The following is a 22,117-nucleotide window of genomic DNA, read 5'->3' as shown; positions in this document are numbered from 1 at the left end:
TGAGATTTCGGCCTGGGCAGCGACTCTTTATTCTGCTTCCTGTCGCTTGGAATTTGGCCGCGCCCGGTATCGGTGTCGCCGCGAAACTGCTCGCATCGGCATAACTCCTTCTCTCCTCGTCTCTACTTTCTTCATCGGGAACGGGCGGGAACCCGGAGCCCGGAAGTACGTCATCAGAGATCGCCCGCTGAGGAACCGCGCGGCGAGGCTGTGCGGTTCAGATTCTTGAGTGGCCCGGGCAAGAGGAGCGTGGACTGCAAGGCGATTTGCGGCTCCACGGCGCCGCCATGCAGGTGTCCAGCCTCAATGAGGTGAAGATTTACAGTCTCAGCTGCGGCAAGTCCCTTCCTGAGGTGAGTCGTTTCCAGTTCCTTCACTCTCGAACTCTTCGGGGTCCTCCTCCTCGTGGGGCAGCCGCCCCTCTCCTCGGCTCTGTCTCTGGTCTCTGATCTGGGTCCTGGCCGGCCCCCCCCACTTGGGGAGGCCCAGAGGCGAGTGACATTACCCTGGGGTACTGGTCGGCACTGGTAGATGAGGACCTTACTGTCACCGCGCCAGAAGCTGGACCGAGAGGTGATCAGGAACGATGAGCTTTGCCCGAACTTTTGTAGAGTTCTCCAAAACAAGGGATGCGTCCCATTGGGCTTCCGTGAATCTTCACAGCTGAATGATTTCAGTTTTTTTATTTCCGAGATGACTCATTCTATTTTCTGCTAGCTCCATTCTGCAGTTGAAACCTTCTAGGGACTTTTTTAAAATTTCTTTTATGGTGGTCTTCAACTCCAGTGTTTCCGTTTGGTTCCTTTTAATAATTTCTGTTTCTTTATTGATATATTCATTTTGTTCTTTTTTCTCATATCTTTTAGTTTTTTTTCTCTGTGTTTTCGTTTATCCGTTTGAACATTAAATTAAAGATTATGTTTTTAAAGTCTTTGTGTTGTATGTCCGAAGTCTGGTCTCCTTTGTTGGTGGTTTTGAATTTTTATCTTGTTCCTTTGGATGGGTTATCATTTCCTGCTTCTTTTCTTGTAATCATTTATTGCACATTGTACATTTTAAGATTTTAATATGTTAACTCTTGAATTTAGTCCCCGAGCTGTCTATTTCTTTAGTTTGTATCCAGCTAATGATGTGGCAGAGATTTCCTTGAATGCCAAGAGCTAACAAAAACAAACCAATGCAAATTGCAAAACTGACTGTCATTGCAAATTGACTCCTGTTGGCTGGTGCCCCTCTTCAGAGTTTGGTTCTCCTAACAAGAAAATGAGCCTGAGGTGAAAGTGCAGAGTTCTTCTCTGCTTTTCTCAATGTGCGTCTTTAACTGGGCATGTACTCGTTCCTGGCTTTAGAAATTCTCCCTTTCTCATGGATCTGAATGCCCCCTTTACTCCCTATAGAATAGTATCCCCCTCCCTGGGTGTTCTATTTTATGTCTTGTGCAAGTAATTCTTTGTTCCAGACTGCCTCAATTTTATTGTTTCTTACATGGCTATTTGCAAGGTGCCTCTGGGTGCAGGACAAGTTCTGGTACTGTGGACAGAGACAAGTGTCTTGGTTCAATCCCTCGTGCTGCCACTCAGTAGATTGACATACAGGCACCCCAGGATGCGCATGGGGTTACTCTGCTCCTTCCAGAACAGAGCCAGGAACCAACAAGAAGAGCACAGGCTGACCCCCACTCCTCACAGTGAGGGATTGGGGAGGGGACCAGTAAGGGTACCACGAGCTTCTCCAACTACTTCTGAGTTGTGTTTTCTTGATTCTGTGCCCCCTCCAGTTACTATAACCCTTTATCTGTTTTTTGGTGAGCTCTGAAGAGGATGGCTCTGCCAGTCTTTTCTAGTTGTTCAAAGATTCTGTGGGGGAATGGAACCCCGGAGCATCATCTTGGTTGACTGGAATTCCCTGCCCCAGGTTTGCACTTGGAATTCTCTCTGCTTGACTATTTCTTCCAGAGATTCTCGAGGTTTACTTCCTTTACTGAAGAGAAGCCTAATCTTATTAACATTTCATTCCTTTTCCAACACTCCCTAACGTCTTTTTTCTTCCTTTATTTTTCTCTGTAGCACATTACCATATTACCATTTGGCATTCTAATTATTTTACTTGTTTATTTATTAGTGTCTTCCCTCACTTGAAAGAAAGTTTCAAGAGTAGGGGATTTTAATTTTGAGTGGTTTTCTAATGCTTCAGCATGTGTTTCCTCTTTTGTTGTACAGGCTTGACCTAGACCTTTGCTTCACTGTTATTTTTTTAATACAGAGGTTCTCAAAGCAAGGTCTGTGAGTCTCTGGAGGTTCCCAAGACTCCTTTAGAAAATCTGTGAGGAGAAACTGTTTTCACAGTGATGCTGTTACTTACTTTTTTCACTGTGTTGACATTTATTCTGATGGTGCAGAAGCAATGGTGGGTAAAACTGCTGGCACCTTACTATGAATCAAAATTGTGACACCAAACTATTAGTAATCATTGTATTCATTGCCACATACTTGCTGTTAAAAATATGCTAGTGTTTCTAAAGATTGTCTTTGAGAAACATTGAGTAATATTAATTTAAATCTCAATCCTTGAGTGCACATCTTTTTAATATTCTGTGATGAAATGAGAAGTACACATAAAGCACTTCTGCATACCAAAAGTACAGTGGTTGTCTTGAGGAAAAGGACCATGTAGTTTTTTGAGTTGGAAGCTAAATTAGCTGCTTGTTTTCTTGAAATGAAAGGTTTACTTAGAATGACTTATAGACAAATTACTGTTATTCAGACTTACGTATTTGGCATGCATTTTCTTGAAAATGAACAAAGTGAGTCTGCCACTTCAAAGGAAAGCAGCTGATATTTTTTGCTGCTGGTGATAAAGTTTGTACTTTCAAGTAAAATTTAGAATTTTAGAAAATTTTATCTACCACCATGAGCTTGACAACTTCCCAATTATTACTGATACTTTTCAAGTCTTTACTGATAAGATTGGTGGTATGATTGAGGAATGTGCACTTTTGATATTGTTTGATTAAATGTATCAACATCTGATCTGCATAATTCAGTGAACCAGTGTTTTCCAAATGACCAATGCGTGATGTTACAAAATCATGCATGGGTAAAAGATCCATTCAAAAATGCAGTATATACCAAAGAATATTTTGAAAAAAATTTATTGTGGTAACATGTATACAACTTAGGTGTGTAATTATATTGGGCTACCATCATCACCATGCATACCAAAACTAACCCAAAGAATTGTAATGTAACTATGTACAGAAAAGTCATCGATATGGTTTCAGGTTCCACATTGCAACTAATCTTAATGAAACTAGCATTCGGTGAGTTTTGGTTGTACTACCAAAGAAGAATATCCAGAATTATTTGAAAGGGCTAATGAAATACTTCTTCCTTTTTCAACCATTTATCTGTATAGACTATCTTAGTATACTTAAACCAAAACAGCATATCACAGCAGGTTGAATGCAGAAGCAAACATGAAAATCCACAGGTGTTTCCTATTAAAAAGATTAAAACTTTTAAAAAGTAGCTATTTTTCATTGAAATATATTATTTAGGTTAATATGTAATGGGTTTGTTGTTTTTAATTGACTACATAAATATTTAAATAATTTCTCAGTTTTAGTTTCTAATATATTAAATATTAATAGATATAACCCACATAAAAAAAAGCTCTTTGGGGTCCTCTATAATAGAGTGTCAAAGGTCTTGAGACCAGAAGTTTGAGAACTGTTTTATAAATCCCTCTCTCCCCTTTGTTCTCTTCATGAGTCTTCTTATAAAGTCATTCTAGTTCATCAACAGGTTACCCATTTTGCTTTACCCATGTCAAGTGTAAGAGCTAGAGTCTTCTTTTTTCTTTTTCTTATCAACAAAGAACAGTGAGGCGTCTCTCTAGTGAGAGAATTAAGTCATCAGCATTCCAGAGCTGTTTTGCTAAGTTTCTGATTAAATTCTTTGGCAATGGTAAAGTACAGTTCTTTTAGCTATGGCTTTATATAACGTAGAGTGGATGGCTGAATTTACTGACAACTTTCAGTTCTTTGGTGAACTTTTCTCTTTTTTTTTAACTTGATACATCTTTGTTCCCATACCATACTGACTCTGTGTGCTCCCCTGTAGTGCTGTCAATTTATACAAAAACTCATAGATGACCTTTCTTTCCTTCTCATCATCACTGTGTTAGAGAATTTCTTTCTCTCTAGGATCCTAGACTCCCATATCTCTGTCCCCTCCCTTTCTCCCCAAGCTCTCTTGCTCAGGGTGTATGAGTTGAGTTATTGTATTATACTGCCCCTTTCCTTGAACATAACTTCCTGAGAAGAGGAAATGGAATCCTGGTCATTAGAGCGGAAGTCCTGGCAATATACCTTTGTTCTGTTTCTGTTACCTTGATGTAAAATAATATAATGAGTTCCTAGAAGTTATACTTTAACACCACCTCTAATTTAAACAGTACTGTCTACAATAACATCAGAAAGTATAATCACAAAGACTAGGATAAACCTATAGATGAATATGCTGAATACAAAGGCAGGAGGAAAGCTCTGGCTCAAACTCAGGCACTTCAAAGTGTTACCTCTTCAAATGCAGACACTGCCCAGCTGTCATGCTTATGGTCTTGGTGAATCCACATGATTGGAGAGTCCTAAAGATTATAATGTCATGTATTTAACAAGGGCTGTGACTTGTGTTTGTGCTTTTAGAAATAACACCTGTTAATTTATTTGCTTTTCTTTTGATTCCTTTAGAGTAGAGTTTCTTAATTTTGACACTATTGACATTTTGCGGTTTTGACTGCATTGTAGAATGTTTAGCAGCATCCTGATGCTTACCCACCAGGTGCTGGTGATATATCCTGCCCCACCTGCACCTATGCAGTGTGGCAACTGAATATGTCTTTAGCAATTAGCAGATGCCCCTGGTGCAGGCAGGGAGGGAATTCTTTCTGGTTGAGATCCACTGCTTTGGGTATCATCATTGACCAGTGCTTCATAATTGGTACCCGTTCATTTCAATAGAATTATGCTGCTTGCCAAAACTAGGGTACTCTGAATTACAGAACAAAATCTGTTTTCAGTGACTATGACTTTAAAAAGTAACATTTCTTTATTATCAAGTATCAGTTTTTTTAATCTAGTTTTAGTCTTTGTAAGAAATATAATTGTATAAGTAACTGTCTCCATTTAATGTTTTGCTTTTTAAAATTTCACTTAAAAAGATGAAGTCATTCCATGTATTAGTTATAACTCATAATATTTTAGGCTAACTCCTTTCCCTAGGTTGAGTAGATGTATTAGTTTTCTTCTGTATAAAACAGAGTAGTTCTAAAAATGTGTCTTATGTATGTAAGTATAACAAGAAAAAAAAATCCAGATGATATGTTAACAGTTAGGTTAGGATTACAGAGTATTTTTATATTCTGTGTTATATATTCCTGGCAGGCTTTAACTTTTTAATATAAGCATATATTATTTTTTGCAAACAGAAAAACAATTTAGGGAAATTGGTTTTAAAATGAAGTCTCCTTGTTTTCTTTAAGTGGCTTTCTGATAGGAAGAAGAGAGCATTGCAGAAGAAAGATGTTGGTGAGTAAAAATTACTTTTCTACTTCAGCTACAGCAGTGGTCCATGGTATAATGCTTTCCACTCATTGCTATTGTATTTACATGAAGGTTTATGAAAATGGAGGGAAATAAATGTAGTGGAAAATAAGATTCTCTCTCTCTTTTTTTTTTCTTTCCCCTTTTCCTTCTTAAGAAAGCTTTGTCATGGTTAATATTATCTTGGTGGGTGTCTGATTTGATTTTATCCTACTTAGTTATAAACTAATACATTAGCCTGTTACTGTTCTTTTGAAGACAGAAGACATAAGACCCTTGGTGTCAGAAACAAGGGACTTTATTATTCTAGGCACAGCAAGTAGCATAAGTGGGACTGTTTGAGTCTTCTTTCCCAAAGTTTGAAGCATTGGGGGATTCTTTTACCTATTTTTAGTTGCTGTGACTTCTTTGCACACTTGGCCTTCTGTGGTATAGAATAAAGACTTGACTGTTAAAACATTTATTTTACCTCTTTGTAGATGTTCGTAGGAGAATTGAACTTATTCAGGATTTTGAAATGCCTACTGTTTGTACCACTATTAAAGTGTCAAAAGATGGACAGTATATTTTAGCAACTGGTAAGTAATCTTTTTGGTTTTGATTTATATACATTTCATAGCAGGAAATAGTATGGTAGGAAAGGTAACTTCTTTTTTATCCTAATATTTTATTATGAACAATTTCAAATGTAGAAACTGTTGAAAAAATTGTACAGTGAACACCCGCTGGCTGCTGAAACAAATACCATAAATGGGTTGACTTAACAGGAATTTATTGGCAAATTTTTTAGTGCAGTTCTATTGAGATATATTCACTTACCAGATAATCAACCAGAGTGTACAATCAGTGGTTCAAAGTATCATCATATAGTTGTACATTCATCACCAATATCAGTTTTTTTTTCCTCATTCCAAGTTATTTTATTTATTAAAAACAACAACAACAAAAACCCGTAGCATACAGTTCACCATTAATGGCCAAAGAGTAGTTTATATTTCCTTTACCTTTGCTGTTTGTGTTCAATACTGAGGCCATGTTTTATATGGGCTTCTTTTTTAATTATTATTATTATTATTATTATTAGTTTATATTTACCATGTGATCTTTATTGGAAATCTTTATTTCTTCATCTGGTTTCTGTCAATTGCTTAGTGTCCCTTCCTTTCAACCTGCACAATTCCCTTTAGCATTTCTTATAGGACTGACCTGCTGGTGATGAAGTCCCTCAGCTTTTGATTATCCGGGAATGTTTTCATCTCCCCCTCATTTTTAACCTCCAGGTGTTTGTGAATTTTCTAAGTCTTTGATGGTTATTGACTTCTGTTTGTATTCCATTGTGGTCAGAGAATGTGCTTTGAAAAATTTCAGTTTTTTAAATTTATTGAGGCTTGTTTTATGTCCCAGTATATGGTCTATTCTGGAGAAAGTTCTGTGATCACTAGAGAAGAATGTGTATCCTGGTGATTTGGGATGTAATGTTCTGTATATGTCTGTTAAATCAGATTCATTTATCAGATTGTTTAGGTTTTCAGTTTCCTTATTGGTCTTCTGTCTGGTTGATCTATCTATAGGATAGAGAGTGATGTGTTGAAGTCGCCCACAATTATTGTGGAACCATCCATTGCTTCCTTTAGTTTTGCCAGTGTTTGTCTCATGTATTTTGTGGCACCATGATTGGGTGCATAAACATTTATGATTGTTATTTCTTCTTGTTGAATTGCCCCTTTTATTAGTATGTAGTGGCCTTCTTTGTCTCTCATAACATCCTTGCATTTAAAGTCTATTTTATCTGAGATTAATATTGCTACTCCTGCTTTTTTTTGGCTGTAGCTTGCATGAAATATTTTTTCCATCCTTTCACTTTCAATTTCTTTATGTCCCTGTGTCTAAGATAGTCTCTTGCATGCAACATACTGATGGTTCATGTTTTTTGATCCATTCTGCCAGTCTGTATCTTTTAATTGGGGAGTTTAATCCATTTCATTCAATGTTATTACTGTGAAGGCATTTCTTGAATCAGCCGTCCTATCCTTTGGTTTATGTTTGTCAGATACATTTTTTCCCCTCTCTTTCTTATTGTCCTTTAGTGAACCAGTATTGAATCTCTTTAGTACTGAACCTTTCTCTATATCTCTCTCTCCTTTCTTTGTTTCTCTGTCGGTAGGACTCCCTTTAGTATCTGAAGTAGAGCAGGTTTTTTTTTTTTTTTTTTTGACCAATTATTTTTAATTAAAGTATAGAACACATACAGAAAATACACAAAATCAAGTGCACAACTCTATGAGTTACCATTAACATAAACTACATCTCATTTTTTAACATAGATATTCAATTCACCAACTGCCAAATTATTGAAAAGACAGACATTTATCCTCTGCTCTGCATGCCACCATTGTCATAAATTAAAATCATTTACATGTGGATCATTTAATTTTGTCTATTTGTCTATCCTTGTACCAATGCTCCTGTCTTGATTATCTTCACCTTTAACAAGTCCCTTTTTCTTGTTCTTCTTCAATTGTTTCTTGATATTTCTTGGCCATTTGAAATTCCTTGTGAAATTTTAAGTCAGCCCGTCCATTTAAAAAAAAAAAATCATTTAGTGACTTTGGGGCGATTGAACCTATGGAACAATTTGAGGGAAAATTGACGTCTTTTTGATATCTACTCTTCTAATCCATGAACAACTATGTCTATTCATTTATATAGCTCTTTAATCTTTCTTAATAGAGTTTTATTTCTTTAGATTTGTATGTATCTTTTCTTTTTTATTAAATTCAGTTTTATTGAAATACATTCACACACCATACAATCATCCATGATATACAATCCACTGTCCACAGTATGATAACATCTTTGATAAGGCAGTGAAGCCGAAGCAACTGGGAAAGAGCAGCTTGTTCAATAAATGGTGTTTGGAGAACTGGATATCCATTTCCAAAAGAATGAAAGAGGATGTCCATCTCACACCTTATACCAAAATTAACTCAAAGTGGATCAAAGACCTAAACATTAGCACCAAGACCATAAAACTCTTAGAAGAAAATGTAGGGCAATGTCTTAAAGATCTTGTGAAAGGAGGTGGTTTCTTAGACCTCACACCCAAGGCACGAGCAACCAAAGAACAGATAGACAAATGGGATCTCCTCAAAATTAAACACTTTTGTACATCAAAGGACTTTGTCAGAAAAGTAAAAAGGTAACCTACACAATGGGAGATGATATTTGGAAACCACATATCAGATAAGGGTTTAATATCCCGAATATATAAAGGAATCCTGCATCTCAATAACAGAAAGACAAACAGTCCAATTAAAAAATGGGCAAAAGACATGAACAGACATTTTTCTGAAGAGGAAATACAAATGGCTCAAAAGCATATGAAAAAGTGGTCAACTTCACTGGCTATTAAGGAAATGCAAATCAAAACCACAATGAGATATCATCTCACACCTACCAGGATGGCCATTATCCAAAAAACAGAAAATGACAAGTGCTGGAGAGGATGTGGAGAAAGAGGCACACTTATTCATTGTTGGTGGGAATGTAGAATGGTGCAACCACTCTGGAAGACAGTATGGAGGTTCCTCAGGAAGCTAAATATAGATTTGCCATATGACCCAGCTATTCTATTGCTGGGTATATACTCAGAGGAACTGAAACTTAAGACACAAACAGACATTTGTAAACCAATGTTTATTGCAGCATTATTCACAGTTGCCAAGAGATGGAAACAGCCCAAATGTCCATCAAAGGACGAGTGGATAAACAAACTGTGGTATATACACATGATGGAATATTATGCAGCTGTAAGACAGAACAAAGACATGGATCATGTAATAATGTGGATGAACCTTGAGGACATTATGTTGAGTGAAGTTAGCCAGAAGCAAAAGGACAGATTCTGTATGGTCTCACTAATATGAACAGACATTAATGAACAAACTTTGGGAGTTAAAAGCTGACAACACAGGCGACTAGGAGATAGAAAGAGGGCAGAGATCAGCCATTTGATGCTGAAGGACTACAGAATGTTTAGGATTGATTGCATAGATCCGGAAATAGATAGCATAATACTGTGTGATGGTAGCACGGTATTGTAAGTACACTGAACAAAGATGTCTGTGAGTAAAGCTGAAAGAGGTGGGACAGGAGAATGTATGACACCAGAGGTAAAGATAGATGATAAAGACTAGGACTGTATAACGTGGCAAAAACTGGAGTGGCCAATGACTGTTACTAAATATACAAATATAAAAATGTTTTTGCATGTGGGAAAGCAAATGAATGTCAACCATGTAGAAATTTGAAAAAGGGATGGTATTCAGGAAAAAACATAATCAAAGCAAACTGGAGTCTATGGTCAACAGTAACATTGTAATATACCTCCATTAAATGTAACAAAGGCAATACGCCAATGCTAAATGTATATGAGAGGGGGATATAGGGGAGTAATAGAGCAGGTCTTTTATTAGCAAAGTCTGTCCGCATTTGTTTGTGAAAAATTTAAGCTTTCCCTCAAATTTGAAGGAGAGCTTTGCAGGATAAAGTATTCTTGGTTGGAAATTTTTCTCTCTCAGAATTTTAAATATGTCATGCTGAGTAGTCACCACTTAGTCTTATGTTGTTTCCTTTGTATGTGGTAAATTGCTTTTGTCTTGCTGCGTTCAGAACTTGCTCCTTCTCTTCAGTATTTGTTAGTCTGATCAGAATATGTCTTGGAGTGGCTTTATTTGGATTTATTGTATTTGGAGTTTGCTGGGCTTTTATGCTTTGTGTATTTATATTTGTAGAAGGTTTGGGAAGTTTTCCCTAACAATTTCTTTGAATACTCTTTCTAGACCTTTACCCTTCTCTTCCCCTTCTGGGATACCAATGAGTCTTATATTTGGATGTTTTATTTTATGTATCATATCCCTGAGGTCCATTTCAATTTTTTCAATTTTTTTCCCCATTCTTTCTTTTGTTCTTTCATTTCCTGTTCTGTGGTCCTCGAGGTCGCTGATTCGTTGTTCAGCTTCCTCTAGTCTTGTACGATGAGTATCCAGAATCTTTTTAATTTGGTCAACAGTTTCTTTTATTTCCATATGATCATCTATTTTTTTATTTACTCTTGCAATTTCTTCCTTTTTTTTTTCAGTTTTAAAATGTGGGCAATTTTATTTCTTTTTGATTTTCAGTATTTACCAGCTTTTGTATAATGAACGTTAATTACCTATTATTAGGGACAAAATTTAAGTAGCACCAAAATTCACAGTTGTTACTCCTTGACTACTGCTTCTGATTTCAAGCCTTGAATTGGAAAGGGACATTTTTTTTTTTTATTGAGATTGTTCAGATACCATACAACTATCCAAAGATCCAAAGTGTACAATCAGTTGCCCACGACACCACCATACAGCTGTGCATCCATCAACACAATTTTTTTTTTTCAATTTTTAGAAGTTTTTCACTATTCCAGAAAAGAAATAAAGACAAAAAAAAGGAAACTCACATCCTCCCATACCCCTAACCATGCCCCCCGCCCCGCTCCATTGTTGATTCATAGTTTTGGTATAGTACATTTGTTACTGTTGATGAAAGAATGTTAAAATACTACTAACTGTAGTATATAGTTTGCAATAGGTATATATTTTTTCCTTATATGCCTTTCTATTATTAACCTCTAGTTATAGTGACATACATTTGTTCTAGTTCGTGAGAGAGATTTCTGATATTTGTATAGTTAATCACGGACATTGTCCACCACAAGATTCACTGTTTTATACATTCCCATCTTTTAACCTCCAACTTTCCTTCTGGTGACATGTGTGACTCTGAGCTTCCCCTTTCCACCACCTTCACACACCTTTTAGCACTGTTAGTTATTCTCATTACATGCTACCATCACCCCTGTCCATTTCCAAATATTTAAGTTCACCCTAGTTGAACATTCTGCTCATAATAAGCAACTGCTCCCCATTCTTTAGCCTCATTCTATATCCTGGTAACTTATATTTCATGTCTATGAGTTTACATATATAATTAGTTCATATCAGTGAGACCCTGCAATATTTGCCTTTATGTGTCTGTCTTATTTCACTCAATATAGTGCCCTCAGGGTTTCTTCAACTCATTTCTTTTAAGATGGTTTTGTTCAAACTCTGTACATTCCATCGTAAGTAAACAATCGTTGTTTCCCCTTATAGTCATGTATTTATGTATTGAGCACCATCGCCACTCTCTATATAAGGACATTTCTTCCACAAAGCAGGCGGAAGAATCAAAGAAGGCAGAGAGGCAAAAGAAAAAGGCAAGAGAAAGAGAGAAAAACAAACAAACAAAAAAACTGGCTAGCTTGTAGATGACAAAAGGAAAGACAGCATTAACCTAAAGTAGAATAGTCAGACAACATCACCAATGCCTGGAGTCCCATACCCTTCCCCTATTCCCCACCTCCCCATATGCATTTAGCTTTGGTATATTGCTTTTGTTACATTAAAGGAAGCATAATACAATGTTTCTGTTAATTATAGCCTCTAGTTTGCATTTATTGTATTTTCCCCCCAATCCCACCCTATTTTTAACACCTTGCAATGTTGACATTCATTTGTTCTACCTCATGTAAAAACATATTTGTACCTTTTATTACAATCGTTGAGCATCCTAGGTTTCCCTGAGTTACACAGTCCCAGTCTTTATTGTTCGTCTTTTGTTCTGGTGTCCCACATGTTCCCAGCCTTCCTCTTTCAACCATATTCACAGTCATCTTTGTTCTGTGCTACTATCTCCCAAAATTGTTTTCCAAACCTCTCACTCCTGTCTTTTCCTTTCTGTTTGCAGTGCTTCCTTTAGTGTTTCCTGTAGAGCAGGTTTGTTGTTCACAAACTTGGTCATTGTCTGCCAGAGAATATTTTAAGCTTTCCCTCATATCTGAAGGATAGTTTTGCGGATATAGGATTCTTGGTTGATGGTTTTTCTCTTTCAGTATCTTAAATGTATCACCCCACTTCCTTCTTGCCTCCATGGTTTCTATTGAGAAATCCACACATAGTCTTATCAAGCTTCCTTTGTATGTGATAGATTGTCTCTCTCTTGCTGCTTTCAGGATTCCCTCTTTATCTTTGATGTTTGATAATCTGATTATTAAGTGTCTTGGCATAGGCCTATTCAGATCTCTTCTGTTTGGGGTACGCTGTGCTTCTTGGATCCGTAATTTTATGTCTTTCGTAAGAAATGGGAAATTTTCATTGATTATTTCCTCTATTATTGCTTCTGCCCCTTTTCCCTTCTCTTCTCCTTCTGGGACACCAATGGCACGAAAATTCTTGCTTTTCGTTTTGTCTTTAAGTTCCTAGAGACATTGCTCGTATTTTTCCATTCTTTTCTCTATCTGTTCTTTTGTGTGTAGGCTTTCAGGTGCCTTGTTCTCCAGTTCCTGAGTGTTTTCTTCTGCCTCTTGAGATCTGCTGTTGTATGTTTCTAGTGTGTCTTTCATCTCTTGTGTTGTGCCTTTCATTTCCATAGATTCCGCCAGTTGGTTTTTTGAACTTTCAATTTGTACCTTATGTACGTCCTGTGTTTTCATTATACGGTTCATCTCTTTTGCCATATCTTCCCTAAACTTTTTGAATTCACTTATCATTAGTTGTTTCAATTCCTGCATCACAGTTGAAGTGCAAGTTTGTTCCCCCTGACTGGACCATAATCTCATTTTTTTTGGTGTAGGTTGTAGTTTTCTGTTGTCTAGGCATGGTTTCCTTGGTTACCCCAATCAGCCTCTCCAGACCAGAATGGACTAAGGTCCCAGAAGGAAGAAATATTCAGTATCCAGTTTCCCTGAGGGTGTGTCTTAGAAGATTGGTGCACCGTGATGCCTCAGGTCACTGTGCTTTTCTGCCCAGCAGGTGGCGCCTGTTAGCCTGTAATTCTTGACCGGTGTAAGTTCAGAATGAAAGGCAGGTAGTAGAGCTGGGCCCCATCCCTTTCCTCTTAGAGAAGATAGACGCCCTAGGGGGAGGTCATTAGCATTTCAGTGGTCTCTCTCTGCCTGTGCTATACCCTTGACTGGGTCACAGAACTGGGAACTGAAAATGGCTGAGGCTTTCTCCACTGAGTTGAAAAAGGAACAGAGCTAGTCTGAGGCAACCCTCCGGCTCTCCAAGGTCAGTCGTCATCCAAAGCCTCTGTCTACTTATTGGGGATTCGTACCTCGTAGTGAGCAGTTCATACTTGCTAATTAAAACCCCATTTGGAGCTCAGCTGAGCTATATTCACTTGCTGGGAGAAAGCTTCTCTCTGGCACCACGAGGCTTTGTAGCTTGGGTTGTGGAGGAGGGGTCTCCTGATTTGGATCTGCAGTTTTTACTTACAGATTTTATGCTGTGATCTCAGGCTTTCCTCCCAATTTAGGTTGGTGTATGATGAGTGGACAGTCATGTTTGTACCCCTGCAGTTATTCCAGATTATTTACTAGTTGTTCCGGTTTTTTTTCAGGTGTTCCAGGGGGACTACTTAGCTTTCACTCCTCTCTATGCCGCCATCTTATATCAGTTGCAATTTCTTCTTTATGCTCTTCTAGGCTCTTCTTCATGTCCTTTATATCCTGTGCTGTGTTCTTCTTCATGTCCTTTATATCCTGTGCCATGCTCTCGTTGTTTGTCTTTAGTGGTTTGATTAATTGCTCCAAGTACTGTGTCTCCTCTGATCTTTTGATTTGGGTATTTGGGTTTGGGTTATCCATATCGTCTGATATTTTCATATGCTTTAAAATTTTCTGTTGTTTTTGGCCTCTTGGCATTTGCTTTACTTGATAGGGTTCTTTTAGGATATGTAGGACTATTCACAGACTTATCTCTAATTTGTCAGATCTACAGCTTAGTGGCGTACACTTTCTCTAACCAGCAGATGGCATCCACAAGTCACCTATTCCCCTCAAGTCAGTTCTCCCCAACTTTGTCTTTGTGGTGTGTGGGGGTCTGATTCTTGTGGGGTCCAGTTGGTGCACCAAGTTTGGGTGTGTTATTGGTGCTGTCCGCCCTGAATGTGGGGTGTGTGTCTGAGCTGTTAGGGAGGAAGGGCAGCTTTAATAATCATACCTCCCAGGTGTTCCTGGAGATTTAAGGCTGTTGCAAGAGTCTAAACCTTCATTTCAGTCTCGCCACAGACTATCTCTGCTGCTGACGCACAAGTCCTTGGTATTGGCATATGGTCCCTGGGATTTCCGAGTGGGTCCCTCTTCCAAGCCGTGCCCTCCTAGGGCTTCTGCTGAGGAAAGGCTGTGCTGCGTCACAAGTGTGCGCCGTCCCTCAAGGGAAGTTCTGGGCTGCCGGCCCATGTAGGGGTGTTCCCAGCCTGCTGTAAGGATGGCTGAATGTGATGTGTTAATTTCCCCCTTTTTACACAGCTCTGCCTTACCAGCTCTGGGACAATTAGCTGCGGGTGTGTGAAAGGCTATTGTCCATGCCTGATATTGTGGCATGTGCGTGTGTTGCTGGAAACGCTTCCTGTCACACTGGGTTTTTTGGTGCGACTCTGGGCTGTGGCTCCGGCGCCAGACAGGAGCATTCCCAGCCCTCCGGGAAGGTGGCTGCAAGGGGCATGGTTATTTTCCCCTTTTGGCTCCCCTCTGCCTTCCTCACTCCAAGACAATTAGCAGTGGGTGTGCGAAAGGCTGTCTTCCACACCAGATATTGAGGCGTTCTCACAGCCCATTCCTGCTGCACTTCACTGTGTGGTTCTCGCTGTTGTATCTGCAGCCGCTTTTGGGTTTTTCAGAAAAAGAGCTAGTCCGCTTCCAAATGCCAACCCATGCTTTCCCCACACCGCAGCATGGCTGCTGGACATTCAGCTGGCTCACTCACTCGTTTCAGAATGCAGACTCCCGGTTTCACCAAGTGCGTGGTCCCTGTGGGTTTGGCAGACCTTGTCCAGCTGGTGCATCGCTGGAACTGGTGTTCTGGGTCACTCTCTGGCTTTTATCTAGTATTTTTCACAGAGGTGTTTTGTTGTCCTGTCTCTCCTAGCTGCCATCTTAGGTTCATCTATTATTATTTTTTAATAAATTCATTTTTATTGAGATGTAGTCACATATGATACAGTCATCCATGGTGTACAGTCAACTGTTCACAGTATCATTATATAGTTGTTCATTCATCACCCCAATCTATTTTTGAACATTTTCTTTACACCAGAAAAAATAAAAATAGGAATAAAATATAAAAGTGAAAAAGAACACCCAAATCATACCCCCATCCCACCCCATTTTTCATTAATTTTTTTTCCCCATTTTTCTGCTCATTCATCCATTCACTGGACAAAAGGACTGTGATCCACAAGGTTTTCACAATCACGCTGTCACCCCATGTAAGCTACATAGTTATTCCATCATTACAGTTTGATAATTTCAGGTATTTACTTCTGTCTATTCCAATACACTAAAACCTAAAAAGGGGTATCTATATAGTACATAAGAATGCCCGCTAGAGTGACCTCTCAACTCCATTTGAAATCTCTCAGCCACTGAAACTTTGTTTCACTTCACTTCCCCCTTTTGGTCAAGAAGATGTTCTCAATGCCACAATGCTGGGTCCAGACTCATCCCTGGGAGTCATATCCTGCATTGCCAGGGAGATTTACACCCCTGGGGGTCAGGTCCCACGTAGTGGGGAGGGCAGTGAGTTCATGCCGAGTTGGCTTACCTAGAGAGAGAGGCCACATCTGAGCAACAAAGAGGTACTCAGGGAGAAACTCTTAGGCACAATCACAAGCAGGCTTAGCCTCTCCTTTGCAGTAACAAACTTCATAAGGGCAAGTCCCAAGATAGAGGGCTCAGCGTACCAAACCATCAGTCCTCAATATTTGTGAGAACATCAGCAACAACCCAGGTGGGGAAGTCCAACATTTCCGCATTTTCCCCCAGCTCCTCAGAGGGGCCCTGCATATGTATTTTTTTTCTCGGCCCAGATTACTTTGAGATGTATTGCTGTTTCACACTGACCTGTGCAGACCTACCAGATCTCACCTCCTATTCAAGGTTCCATGTAATTATGGTGTTCAAATAAAGTGACTGTACAAGTTAAATTATTTAGTGTACTACAGAAAATAAACATCTCTTCTTTAGGTCTCAGATAGAAGTTGAAGTTTTAAAACACTGTCAGTATCATCCTTTACCCTTTAGTCTGATTTGCCTTAGTCCTAACCAAATCAGCTTCATTCGTATCTTTAATTGAAGTCTGATCTCTTTTTCAACTTTTTAAACAGTTGCTGTATATGGTACACTGACTTTCATAGCTGCAGGACTCTATCTCTGAGTTTCAGGTTTCACAGATACCCAAAGTTCCAGGGAATGACCAGGTTGTACACAAAGAGCCCAGCATCTCAGAATTTAGAAATAACCATAACAACTCAGGAATAGATGTGACTACTGTAAGAGCTTACAATAAGCCTTCCTCTGATAACTCAGGCTCTTGAATTTAGTTCTCAGATTTTGCGCATTTTATTTATTCCATATTAGTGAGGCGTTATATTAGTCTTTTTGTTTCTGGCTTATTTCACTGAACCTACTGTCCTCAAGGTTCATTCATCTAGTTGCATGCCTGACAACTTAATCTCTTCTTGTAGCCGCTTGATAGTCCATTGTATGCATACACCACAGTTTGCCCTTCTGTTCATCAGTCAGTGTCCCCTTAGGTGACCTCCATCCATTGGGAATCATGAATACTGGTGCTGTAAATACCAGTGTGCAAATGTCCATTTGTGTCCCTGTTTTCAGTTCTTCCAGTATATACCTAATAACGTGGTTTCAGGATTATATGGCAACCCTATACTTGGCCTCCTATGAAACTACCACACTGCCCTCCAGATGGGCCACAGCGTTCTATTTCCCTACCAGCAGTGAATAGTTACACCCCTCTCTCCTCATTTTCTCCAGCACTTGTATCTTTCTGTTTATTTTTATTTATTTATTTTTTATTTTTATTTTTATTTTTTCAAATTTATTGAGATTGTTCAGATACCATACAATTATCCAAAGATCCAAAGTGTACAATCACTTGCCCCTGGGTGCCCTCATACAGCTGTGCATCCATCACACTTAATTGTTGTTCAATTTTTAGAAACTTTTCATTACTCCAGACAAGAAATAAAGTGAAAGATGAAAAAAGAAAAAAAGAAAAGGAAACTCTAATCCTCCGCTATCCCTAACCAACCCCCCTCAATTGTTGACTCGTAGTATTGATATAGTACATTTGTTACTGTTTATGAAAAAATGTTGAAATACTACTAACTGTAGTATATAGTTTGTAATAGGTATATAGTTCTTCCCTATATGCCCCTCTATTATTAACTTCTAATTGTATTGTCATACATTTGTTCTGGTTCATGGAAGTGATTTCTAGTATTTGTACAGTTGATCATGGACATTGCCCACCATAGGATTCAGTTTTATACATTCCCATCTTTTGACCTCCAACTTTCCTTCTGGTGACATATATGACTCTGAGCTTCCCCTTTCCACCTCATTCACACACCATTCGGCGCTGTTAGTTATTCTCACATCTTGCTACCAACACCCCTGTTCATTTCCAAACATTTGAGTTCATCCTAATTCAACATTCTCCTCATATTAAGCAACCACTCCCCATTCTTAAGCCTCGTCCTATATCTTGGTACCTTATATTTCATGTCTATGAGTTTACCTATTATAATTAGTTCCTGTCAGTGAGACCCTGTAATAATTGTCCTAATGTGTCTGGCTTATTTCACTCAGTATATTGCCCTCGAGGTTTTGTCATCAACCCATTTTTTTTTTAATATGGTTTTGTTCACTCACCATACATTCCATCCCAAGTAAATGATCGATGGTTTTCTGCATGGTCATACATTTATGTGTTCACCACCTTCACCACTATCTATATAAGAGCCTCTCCATTTCTTCCACAAGGCAGGAGGGAGAGTCAAAGAAGGTAGAGAGGCAAAAGAAAGAGGAAAAAAAAAATGACAGCTAGGAAGCAGCAAAAGGAAAAATAACCTTAAATCAAAGTAGAATAAAGAATCAGACAATACCACCAATGTCAAGTGTCTAACATGCCTCCCCTATCCCCCCCTCTTATCTGCATTCACCTTGGTATATCACCTTTGTTACATCAAAGGAAGCATAATACAATGATTCTATTAGTTACAGTCTCTAGTTTATGCTGATTGCATCCCTCCCCCAATGCCTCCCCATTTTTAACACCTTGCAAGGTTGACATTTGCGTGTTCTCCCTCGTAAAAGAACATATTTGTACATTTTATCACAATTGTTGAATACTCTAGATTTCACCAAGTTACACAGTCCCAGTCTTTATCTTTCCTCCTTTCTTCTGGTGTCTCACATGCTCCCCACCTTCCTCTCTCAACCGTATTCATAGTTACCTTTGTTCAGTGTACTTACATTGTTGTGCTACCATCTCCCAAAATTGTGTTCCAAACCACACACTCCTGTCTTCTATCACCCTGTAGTGCTCCCTTTAGTATTTCCTGTAGGACAGGTGTCTTGTTCACAAAGTCTCTCATTGTCTGTTTGTCAGAAAATATTTTGAGATCTCCCTCATATTTGAAGGACAGCTTTGCTGGATACAGGATTCTTGGTTGGCGGTTTTTCTCTTTCAGTATCTTAAATATATCACACCACGTCCTTCTTGCCTCCATGGTTTCTGCTGAGAGATCCGCACATAGTCTTATGAAGCTTCCTTTGTATGTAATGGATCGCTTTTCTCTTGCTGCTTTCAGGATTCTCTCTTTGTCTTTGACATTTGTTAATCTGATTATTAAGTGTCTTGGCATAGGCCTATTCATATCTCTTCTGTTTGGAGTACGCTGCACTTCTTGGATCTGTAATTTTATGTCTTTCATAAGAGATGGGAAATTTTCATTGATTATTTCCTCTATTATTGCCTCTGCCCCCTTTCCCTTCTCTTCTCTTTCTGGGACACCAATGATACGTACATTATTGTACTTTGTTTCATCCTTGAGTTCCCGGAGACGTTGCTCATATTTTTTCATTCTTTTCTCCATCTGCTCCTTTGCATGTAGGCTTTCAGGTGTTTTGTTCTCCAGTTCCTGGGTGTTTTCTTCTGCCTCTTGAGATCTGCTGTTGTATGTTTGCATTGTGTCTTTCATCTCTTGTGTTGTGCCTTTCATTTCCATAGATTCTTCTAGTTGTTTTTTTGAACTTTTGATTTCTGCCTTATACATGTCCAATGCTTCCTTTACAGCCTCTATCTCTTTTGCAATATCTTCTCTAAACTTTTTGAACTGATTTAGCATTAGTTGTTTAAATTCCTGTATCTCAGTTGAAGTGTATGTTTGTTCCTTTGACTGGGCCATAACTTTGTTTTTCTTAGTGTAGGTTGTAATTTTCTGTTGTCTAGGCATGGTTTCCTTGGTTATCCAAATCAGGTTTTCCCAGACCAGAACAGGCTCAGGTCCCAGAGGGAAGAAATATTCAGTATCTGGTTTCCCTGTGGGTGTGTCTTAGAAAATTGCTCCCCCCTTTGATGCCTCGGGTCACTGTGCTTTTCTGCCCAGCAGGTGATGCCTGTTAGCCTATAATTCTTGACTGGTGTGAGGAGGTGTGGCCGTGTTCCCCCAGGCTCTGGGGTCTGGTTCTGAATGGAAAGGGCCCCACCCCTTTCCTCCTAGAGAAGACAGACCCCCCAGGTGGAGGTCATTAGCATTTCAATGGTCTCACTCTCTGCTTGTGCTGTCTCCGCCCTTCCCTGAGTCACAGCCCTGGAAACTGAAAATGACTGGGGCTTTCTCCACTGAGCCAAAAAAGAAACAGTCCCCTTCAGACCCAGTCCAAGGCAACCCTCCGGCTCTCCCAGGTCAGTCGTCACCCAAAGCCTCTGTCTGTTTTTGGGGATGCATACCTGTAGTGAGCAGTTCACATTTGCTACTTAAAACCCCAGTTGGAGCTCAGCTGAGCTGTATTTGCTTGCTGGGAGAGAGCTTCTCTCTGGCACCACGAGGCTTTGCAGCTTGGGCTATGAGGGAGGGGGCCTCACTACTTGGATCGGCAGGTTTTACTTACAGATTTTATGCTGTGTTCTCGGGCATTCCTCCCAATTCAGGTTGGTGTATGATGAGTGCATGGTCTCGTTTGTCCCCCCGCAGTTATTCTGGATTATTTACTTGTTGTTTCTGGTTTTTTGTAGTTGTTCCAGGGGGACTACTTAGTTTCCACTCCTCTCTATGCCGCCATCTTGCTCGAGTCTCCTCTGTTTATTTTTTAAACAATTTTATTCACACATACAGTCCATCCTAAGTAAATAATCAGTGGTTCCTGGTATGATCACATAGTTATGCATTCACCACCACAATCTATATGAGGACATTTCCATTTTTTCTGCAAAGAAAGAAGAAGAGGAAAAGAAAAATGAAGAATAAAAATAAAAAAATAAAAAGCAGAGAAACAATAACTCATAAGAATCCCATACCCCTCCCTTATATCCCCCTTTTACTGACATTTTGTTTTTGTATATTGCTTTTTTTACATTTCATGGAAGTATATTACAATGTTACTATTAACTATTTACTCCAATTTGCACTGATTGTATTTTTTCATATACATCCCATTTTTATCACCTTGTAATGTTGACATTCCTTTGTTTTTCTTCATGTAAAAGCATTCTTTCATTTGTTTTTTTTTTTTAGCATTCTTTCATTTGTACATTTAATCACCATCATTGTCCACTCTAGGTTTTGCTACGTCATGCAGTCCCAGTCCTTACCTTCTTTCTTTCATTCCAGTGTCATACATTCCCTTAGCCTTCCTCTTCCAATCCCAGTCAATGCTCAACTTTGTTTGATATACTTACAGTATTATGCTATTGTCTACCATTTTGTCTTTTGGATTTTATATGTTGTTCTAGTTTGCTAATGCTGTGGAATGCAAAACACCAGAGAAGGATTGGCTTTTATAAAAAGGGGGTTTATTTATCTACACAGTTAGTCTTAAGGCCATAAAGTGTCCAAGGTAACACATCAGTAATCGGGTACCTTCACTGGAGGATGGCCACTGGCATCCGGAAAACCTCTGTTAGCTGGGAAGGCACGTGGCTGGCGTCTGCTCCAAAGTTCTGGTTTCAAAATGGCTTTCTCCCAGGAGGTTCCTTTCTAGCAAGCTTGCTCCTCTTCAAAACATCACTCACAGCTGCACTGAGTTCCATCTCTTTGAGTCAGCACGTTTATATGGCTCCACTGATCAAGGCCCACCCTGAATGGGTGGGGCCACGCCTCCATGGAAATATCCCGTCAGTTATCATCTACAGTTGGGTGGGGCGCATCTCCATGCAAACAACCTAATCCAAATGTCCCAACTTAATCCCCACTATTATGTCTGCCCCACAAGATTGCATCAAAGAATATGGCTTTTTCTGGGGGACATAATACATTCAAACTGGCACATATGTCCTATCTTATTTTTTTTCCTCTCTCTGTTTCTACCCTTACTGATAGAATTCATTTCTGTACTCATCTCCAGACCTCTCT

General features: G+C 39.0%; 1 protein-coding gene across 1 annotated transcript in view; it reads left to right on the top strand.

Annotated features, from left to right (window-relative positions):
- Positions 1 to 202: 202 nt before the first annotated feature.
- Positions 203 to 22,117, top strand: part of NOL10 (nucleolar protein 10) — a 208,409-nt gene continuing 186,494 nt past the window's right edge. The window contains exons 1-3 of the mRNA XM_037813078.1: positions 203 to 353; positions 5,542 to 5,587; positions 6,082 to 6,180. Coding sequence (XP_037669006.1) covers positions 288 to 353; positions 5,542 to 5,587; positions 6,082 to 6,180 — 211 coding nt within the window. The 5' untranslated portion in view covers positions 203 to 287. The remainder of the gene's footprint in view (positions 354 to 5,541; positions 5,588 to 6,081; positions 6,181 to 22,117) is intronic.

This window comes from Choloepus didactylus, chromosome 20 (assembly GCF_015220235.1).
Source record: "Choloepus didactylus isolate mChoDid1 chromosome 20, mChoDid1.pri, whole genome shotgun sequence".
NCBI classification, from domain to species: Eukaryota; Metazoa; Chordata; class Mammalia; order Pilosa; family Megalonychidae; genus Choloepus; species Choloepus didactylus.
Note: the sequence above shows the minus strand (reverse complement) of the source record. Positions and strands in the feature narration are given on the sequence as shown.